This window comes from Formica exsecta, unplaced genomic scaffold (assembly GCF_003651465.1).
Source record: "Formica exsecta isolate Colony F162 unplaced genomic scaffold, ASM365146v1 scaffold179, whole genome shotgun sequence".
NCBI lineage: Eukaryota > Metazoa > Arthropoda > Insecta > Hymenoptera > Formicidae > Formica > Formica exsecta.
The window spans coordinates 41578-49827 of record NW_021849105.1 but is presented as its reverse complement, the minus strand read 5'-3'; the positions used below and the strand labels follow the sequence as shown (position 1 = coordinate 49827).

Sequence of the window (8250 nt, the reverse complement as noted above, 5' to 3'; positions counted from 1 at the left end):
GACACCTTTAGGGGGGAGGGCCCCAGACAGTCACAGCAGGGGGTCGGCGCCAGTAGCTGAGGAGTGGGGGTTTGTTTTGACGCCCCATAGTGCCCACTATCTACTACAATATGTTCAGAACCGTTTGCATCACGAATAACAATTCCTTTATTATTTAAATATTTCAATTCCTCAATTATATGCCAAAATGTAATAAAAATTTGTATTTTGTTTTATTCCAAAAACGGACAGAACTTTCCGGTAGACCTAATATATACAATAATATATATACAAATTTTCAGATATATATGTAATGAAGAACACTAACCTCTTTTTATTTTATTTAATGCACTACACAGAAAAGAAATGTTCTCGTCCCAAATCGTGTGAATCTCATAAATTCTCCACTGAATTAAGTACCATATATTTTCACATTCTTTGGGATAACATGCATTAAATGTTGCAAAAATCTTGAAGAGTACATCCAATGCTTTTAATACCGTCGGCATAGAATACAATGTTTTATCGAGTCGGATGTATACATTTTCGATTGCGGTTATTTCTGGTCCAACGACGATTATAAAAGGTTGCATCGTAAGGTTCATTTGAAGCATTTTATTTTGTTTGTCCTGACATATTTTTTCAATATCTCCAGATACCTAAAGTAAATTACAAATCGTGAAAAACCGGTTTTTTTTTAAATTGTGGATGTTCAGAAACGAATAGGATAAAAATATACTTACTTTGCAGTGTACTAGAATTTCTTCCTGACTTTCCGAGATTGTAGGTTTCCACATTCTTTTCTTGTTTTCTGTTCGGCGCTCACCAGAACTCAATCCTTGTAAATAGTTTGTTAGATTAAAAATTACATACTCTCCCGTCGAATTTGTTATTTGTGTCGTTTTGTTTCTTAGTTGATTAAGTTAGTTAATTAAGTGCATGACCTCGCTGGTTGACGGCGATCTGGCAACACGTTCTTACCTGTGCGGCTCACCGTAACGTGCTGCCATCCATCAACCACCGAGCATATTTTGGGGAGCATGAGACTGCCGCGTGCTTCTTTTGCAGATACGGCACTCGCCGTCTATACTTCTCAGTAGTTGGACGTATTACGATTGTACAGTGCTTGACGCTTACGGGGTTGCACGCTTGCACGCTTTACCTTGCAGCGGCTAATTGCATGCATGCCTGAGCATTCCGAAGTCGATTGATGGTGCATCCAAGGACCACTTCCGGAGTCGCCGCAGCACATGGTGAGTCGCCCTTTTTTTTTTGCATGAATTAACATCACAGTCTATTCGTTGAATGACCTCCCGTGTCATTTTGTTGCTATATCGCTGTCGCAGTTTAACAATAATAATCGAACTATCGCTACGGACGAGAATTTACATCCTCGACCAAACATTTTCAATTTTAAAAGTAATTTTATTTGACTTAGGGGCTACAACACTTGTTAAAAGCCATATTTCAAGAGCCGTTTTCGAATCTACAAAGAAATTAATAGATATAATGTTTTAATAGAATATTGTTCATATTACTTGCATATTATAAATTAAGATAAAATTTGTAATGCAGGAATATTCACCCAATTTTAGAGACTGTGCATTCATTAAAGTTTCATAAATGCTATCGCCAGTAGATAGACTTTTTTTAAAATAATTGAAAAATTTCTCAAAATTTACGTTCCAAGATTTCATTAATTGTTCTTTACAGTCAGGGAATTTTCTATCAAAATCTCTTTCAATCTATAAGAACAAATAGAAATATTTATATCTATGTGAACTTGGCACCCCATTTTTAATAAATTAAGTTTTCAATACAGAAAATTATAGTATTTTGTTTATAATTGTTTATAGTAACAGTAATTTCGTTTGTGTTCAACATAACACATTGAAATCTTTTTATTATATAATTTTTCTTATTTTTTTATAATTTTAAGATATATACCAATACATAAGAAGAATCCAATTTTAATATAGGCCACTTGACAAATATATCGTTAATATTTTTATATATTTTACTAGCGCAATCCTCAACGCGTAATATATATGATGCATCCCATTTTTGATTAACTTCTTCCTGTGGTTTCTGATTATGGATTAGCCAAATTCTATTTTGTTCTGCAATTTGTAGGTCGTCAGCTGAGAAGCATAAAAAAAGTAAGCATTTATTGGACTAGTTTTATATTTTTCAAAATTTCCATTATTAATCTTAATACAAAATATTAATACCTTGGCTTACAATGGCAACATTTTGTTCAATGTGATTATTATTTTTCAGTTTTTCAGCAGAACGGATAAATTTTAATGAATTACAATATTTATCGACTAATTTTCCTCTTGAGATACCAGATTTATCATTTCTCGAATATTTTTTTCGTATAAGTGGCATATAATAAGTTTCTTTACATTCTTTTGGAAATAACTCGATTATTTCTTCTGTAATTTTGGCAAAATCTTCGTTTCGGAGTGTTCTTTACAAGAATAAAATTTAACACGTTAAATATCGATATAGATACAGTAAATATAAATTATTGGATCCTAATTTTAAAAAGAAACCTCAGTAAATATAAAAAAATATAAAAAAAAATAAAAACAAAATTAAAACAAAAAAAACAAATACAAATAAAAAAAGTTAATAAAAAATTCAAAAATTTAATAAGATCTACACAAATAAAACAATAAATATATAAATATATTTATCAATTTTATGAAAATTATTGTTTTATGTTAATATTATTATATTTTAACAAAGAATAAATATACCTGATATTTAAATTCAAAAAGTATGATATAATTATATCACATAAAATAGATTGGCATTGAGATGTAATATTTCCTCCGTGTTCATTTATTAGCACCAGATAATTACCGAAAGCAGTTTTTGATCATATTTCCTTTAAATCGAATTCTACTGTTCTGATATTGGGTTTTATTTTTTTTATAGGTAGTTCACACGGTTGTCTTTCTTTATTTTCGATTAAAGAATTCACACTTTGGTAATCACTATCTTCGATGACAATAGCATTTTCAGTTTTTTTCTGGAAGATTTATTAAATCGACAATAATTGAATTATTTATATCATTATTTATATCACTCTCTGTATTGGTACTTGTATAAATTAAATCGACTGTCTTATTGCTGTTCTATATAAAAATAATAAGAATTAGAATCAGTTTAATTATAAAATATGAAGAAATAGAGGCAAAATATAAGGAAACATACGTATTCATGAAAGTGTCTGCGAAGTTTTATTCGATTTAGAATGTTAGGGATCAATATATTAAAATCAGATGAGTTACATTCATTCAAAAGAGATCACAAATCATCCATGCTTTTAATATCATTCGCTGCATGAAGGAAATGTACAATGTAAAATATAAGAAAATGTCAAGTGTAATCATAAATACATATTAGACTTTAGTAATTAAAATAAGATAAAAAACGAGTTAATCTCAATTCCGAGGAAGCTGTCGAAAACCACCTTACAAACTTTTTTCAAGAAAAAACAAGTTCTTTCTTCAAAAATGGAATCGACAAGCTTATAGATCGTTGGAAAACCATTGTAGAAAAGAATGGAGACTATATAATTGATTAATAAAAGTGTTATCTCTAAAATATAATCTATTGAAGTTTATATTTAAATCGGGCACGAACTTATGCAATCACCTGATAATTGAAAAATTTCTCAAAATTTACGTTCCAAGATTTCATTAATTGTTTTTTACAGTCAGGGAATTTTCTATCAAAATTTCTTTCAATCTATAAGAACAAATAGAAATATTTATATCTATTGGGTTGAGTAAAAAGTCATTGCGTATTTTTGCAACAGATGGCATTAGTTCAGTTTTGGCAGTACTAGAGTCATTCACATATATGTTTGTCATATATCGTTTAACAGCTGACGGTTTAAGCTTCATTCTAAAAAAAAATTGAGCGATTTGGTTGAGTTTTGGAGATTTTACAACAAGTTGAAGATGGAAGACCAAACTGTGCATTTTCGACATATTTTACTGTTTTACTTCCGTAAAGGGAAGAACGCGCGTCAAGCTTGTGAAAAATTGCGTAAAGTTTACGGTGACGATGCTCTACAAGAACGTCAGTGCCAAAACTGGTTCAAGAAATTCCGCGCTGGTGATTTTGATCTCAAAGATGCTCCTCGGTCAGGAAGGCCCACCGAGGTTGATGACGACAAAATAAAGGCATTGATCAAGTCAAACCCACGTTACACGACACGAGAGATTGCAGAAACATTGAAGATCAGTCAAAAAAGTGTTCACGTCCACCTAAAGAAGCTGGGATACGTAAGCAAGCTCGATATTTGGATTCCTCATGAACTCAAAGAAGTTCATTTGACGGCGCGTATAAACATCTGCGATATGCTCATGAAACGTGAAGAAACCGATCCTTTTTTGAAACAAATGATAACTGGTGATGTGTGGATTGTTTACAACAATGTGGAACGCAAACGGTCTTGGTCCCGGCGTGATGATTCGCCTCAAATGACTTCAAAAGCAGAACTTCATCAGAGGGAGGTTATGCTCTCAGTGTGGTGGGATTGTTAGGGTGTGGTGTTTTTTGAGTTCCTACCAAGGAACCGAACAATCAATTCGGATGTGTACTGTCGGCAATTGGACAGTTTGAACGAATCTGTCATCCAGAAACGTCCGGAGCTCGTCAATCGTAAAGGAGTTGTGTTCCATCACGACAACGCGAGACCACATACATCTTTGGCGACCCGTCAAAAATTATTGGAGCTTGGATGGGATGTGTTGCCCCACCCAGCATACTCGCCTGACCTTGCGCCGTCAGACTTCCACTTGTTTCGCTCTCTTCAAAACTCCTTGCGTGGAATAACGTTAAATTCAGATGAGGCGGTAAATCAGCACCTTGTTCAGTTCTTCGCCAATAAAGACAGGTCCTTCTACGAACGGGGAATTATGAAGCTCACCGAAAGATGGCAAAAGGTCATCGAACAAAACGGAAAATATATCATTGATTGATCTTTGTTCTTTATATAAATAAATGAATTTGAAAAACATACAAAAAATACGCAATGACTTTTTACTCAACCCAATATGTGAACTTGGCACCCCATTTTTAATAAATTAAGTTTTCAATACAGAAAATTATAGTATTTTGTTTATAATTGTTTATAGTAACAGTAATTTCGTTTGTGTTCAACATAACACATTGAAATCTTTTTATTATATAATTTTTCTTATTTTTTTATAATTTTAAGATATATACCAATACATAAGAAGAATCCAATTTTAATATAGGCCACTTGACAAATATATCGTTAATATTTTTATATATTTTACTAGCGCAATCCTCAACGCGTAATATATATGATGCATCCCATTTTTGATTAACTTCTTCCTGTGGTTTCTGATTATGGATTAGCCAAATTCTATTTTGTTCTGCAATTTGTAGGTCGTCAGCTGAGAAGCATAAAAAAAGTAAGCATTTATTGGACTAGTTTTATATTTTTCAAAATTTCCATTATTAATCTTAATACAAAATATTAATACCTTGGCTTACAATGGCAACATTTTGTTCAATGTGATTATTATTTTTCAGTTTTTCAGCAGAACGGATAAATTTTAATGAATTACAATATTTATCGACTAATTTTCCTCTTGAGATACCAGATTTATCATTTCTCGAATATTTTTTTCGTATAAGTGGCATATAATAAGTTTCTTTACATTCTTTTGGAAATAACTCGATTATTTCTTCTGTAATTTTGGCAAAATCTTCGTTTCGGAGTGTTCTTTACAAGAATAAAATTTAACACGTTAAATATCGATATAGATACAGTAAATATAAATTATTGGATCCTAATTTTAAAAAGAAACCTCAGTAAATATAAAAAAATATAAAAAAAAATAAAAACAAAATTAAAACAAAAAAAACAAATACAAATAAAAAAAGTTAATAAAAAATTCAAAAATTTAATAAGATCTACACAAATAAAACAATAAATATATAAATATATTTATCAATTTTATGAAAATTATTGTTTTATGTTAATATTATTATATTTTAACAAAGAATAAATATACCTGATATTTAAATTCAAAAAGTATGATATAATTATATCACATAAAATAGATTGGCATTGAGATGTAATATTTCCTCCGTGTTCATTTATTAGCACCAGATAATTACCGAAAGCAGTTTTTGATCATATTTCCTTTAAATCGAATTCTACTGTTCTGATTATTTTTTTTATTTTTTTTATAGGTAGTTCACACGGTTGTCTTTCTTTATTTTCGATTAAAGAATTCACACTTTGATAATCACTATCTTCGACATTTTCAGTATTTTCAGTTTTTTCTGGGAGATTTATTAAATCGACAATAATTGAATTATTTATATCATTATTTATATCATTCTCTGTATTGGAACTTGTATAAACTAAATCGAATGTCTTATTGCTGTTCTATATAAAAATAATAAGAATTAGAATCAGTTTAATTATAAAATATGAAGAAATAGAGGCAAAATATAAGGAAACATACGTATTCATGAAAGTGTCTGCGAAGTTTTATTCGATTTAGAATGTTAGGGATCAATATATTAAAATCAGATGAGTTACACATTCATTCAAAAGATCACTCAAATCATCCATGCTTTTAATATCATTCGCTGCATGAAGGAAATGTACAATGTAAAATATAAGAAAATGTCAAGTGTAATCACAAATACATATTAGACTTTAGTAATTAGAATAAGATAAAAAACGAGTTATACAAAGATAATGCAATCATTAATGAATCCATAAATATTATATATAATTATTATATAATTATTATGTATTCATATAATTATATTATAAATTATATATTTATTTATTTTTTATATATTATACTTTACAAAACTTTATCAGTTTATTGTAACAAATGATAAGATTTAAGAGATATGTGTAGGACGAAAATATCCGAGGTTAGTTAAATAATAATATGAGGTAATGTTATAGTTATAAAGAAATTTTCACTTCTTGAAAAGAAATAATAAATTAGACTTATCTTAAAAAATATCATAAAGGTGAGATAATCCCCAATTCTTCAAAAGAATATCCATTTCTTCGAACGATAACTGAACGATAATTTTGCCACGTAGCTCGGACGTAAGACAAGCGCAAAGTTGGGCGAATAGCGCTTTAAAAATTACGGATTACCGGGAGCAATCGGACAAGTCCGGACACTTCTACTTCGATTCGATTACTCGTAGGAAAATTAAGGAAAATTACGTGCCGAATCTCGCGCTACAACGGACAAGACCACGGACAAGACACAATCAGCCTTTGTGTTTCAAACATAAGACTCGCGTAACATATCATGCGTACGCATATGTATATATATAGTTCAGTCGCTTATCGCTATGCGGCGCGTTATTCATTATCTATACCCGTATTCAAATTCTTGTCATGAGTGTATATAAAGCCTGCAAAATGCTAATAATATTATAATATATATATTTTTATCAGTTCAATTTTTGACACAATTCTTATACAGAAAATTCAGATATTGAACTGATTTTTGGCAAATCGGACAGATAATTGTTCGATTTTCACTTATTCGAACAATTTCTGTCCAAAAAGATTTTTAATTTTATAAAATTTAGCTATATGTTTTAACACATTAATATATGATTTTATATAACAATACTGAAATTTGTCTTATTTTTGCCATCAAAAGAACGTCAGAAAATGGTCTCCCGTAGATGTGATATATTTTGGGTCTCATGAGACCTAACTTAGAATGTATAATTATCTAATGGTCATTTTATGACCAAAACTTATCATCATTTTGTTACTTAGGGTTTGAGACTTTAAATCCATTTAAATATACTATTTTATATGAATGGCCAAAAGCTGCAGAATTTGTTCGGTTTTTACTGACAATCTGCTGTCAGATTGTCCTGCGCAGATCTTGCTCGATTTTTGCCAATTTGACGTCAAATCATGTCAAGCTTTGCTAGATTTTTGCCGTCAATTTGCTGTCAGGTTATATTAGCAAGCTTTGTCACCAAAACACAAGCTTAATGCAGACACAGATGGCATTAGATTTGTTACCAAGTTTTGAACGAATTTGATGCCAATTTGGCAACAATTTGTTATCAAATTGCTTACTGGGTGTGTATGTGAAAACCACTTCTCAAAAGTGAGATCGTCGGGAAAGTCATATATTACCTTGGAATGGTGGTGAATTTGGAGATGCTCTATTCTGATTATCCATTGACATTAAAGTCCTTTCTTTCCCT

At 30.5% G+C, this 8250-nt stretch overlaps 3 protein-coding genes across 3 annotated transcripts in view; 1 reads left to right on the top strand and 2 right to left on the bottom strand.

Annotated features, from left to right (window-relative positions):
* Window positions 1-302: 302 nt before the first annotated feature.
* Window positions 303-3279, bottom strand: LOC115233604. Its single transcript, XM_029804118.1, has 5 exons — window positions 2745-3279; window positions 1565-2452; window positions 1383-1465; window positions 723-800; window positions 303-638 (listed from the first exon to the last, which is right to left on the bottom strand). The coding sequence occupies exons 2-5, from the start codon at window positions 1674-1676 to the stop codon at window positions 303-305; spliced, it is 609 nt and encodes a 202-aa protein (XP_029659978.1). The 5' UTR covers window positions 1677-2452; window positions 2745-3279.
* Window positions 3280-3791: 512 nt separating this feature from the next.
* LOC115233605 (histone-lysine N-methyltransferase SETMAR-like) lies at window positions 3792-5796 on the top strand. The gene has a single exon (XM_029804119.1). The coding sequence runs from the start codon at window positions 3957-3959 to the stop codon at window positions 4542-4544; it is 588 nt and encodes a 195-aa protein (XP_029659979.1). The 5' UTR covers window positions 3792-3956; the 3' UTR covers window positions 4545-5796.
* A 1234-nt stretch (window positions 5797-7030) lies between these two features.
* LOC115233602 overlaps window positions 7031-8250 on the bottom strand; it is a 10366-nt gene continuing 9146 nt past the window's right edge. The window contains exon 3 of the transcript XR_003883801.1: window positions 7031-7252. The gene's annotated coding sequence lies outside the window, so the exon portion shown is untranslated. The remainder of the gene's footprint in view (window positions 7253-8250) is intronic.

What these genes read in the sequence shown, in the direction of transcription:
- LOC115233604 (XM_029804118.1), bottom strand. Translation starts at nt 1,676, where the DNA reads ATGAAATCTTGGAACGTAAATTTTGAGAAATTTTTCAATTATTTTAAA. An exon ending in TGCACAGTCTCTAAAATTGG is followed by an intron (nt 1,466 to 1,564) that starts GTGAATATTCCT and finishes ATTTCTTTGTAG; the next exon opens with ATTCGAAAACGGCTCTTGAA. An exon ending in AAATTCTAGTACACTGCAAA is followed by an intron (nt 639 to 722) that starts GTAAGTATATTT and finishes AATTTACTTTAG; the next exon opens with GTATCTGGAGATATTGAAAA.
- LOC115233605 (XM_029804119.1), top strand. Translation starts at nt 3,957, where the DNA reads ATGGAAGACCAAACTGTGCATTTTCGACATATTTTACTGTTTTACTTC.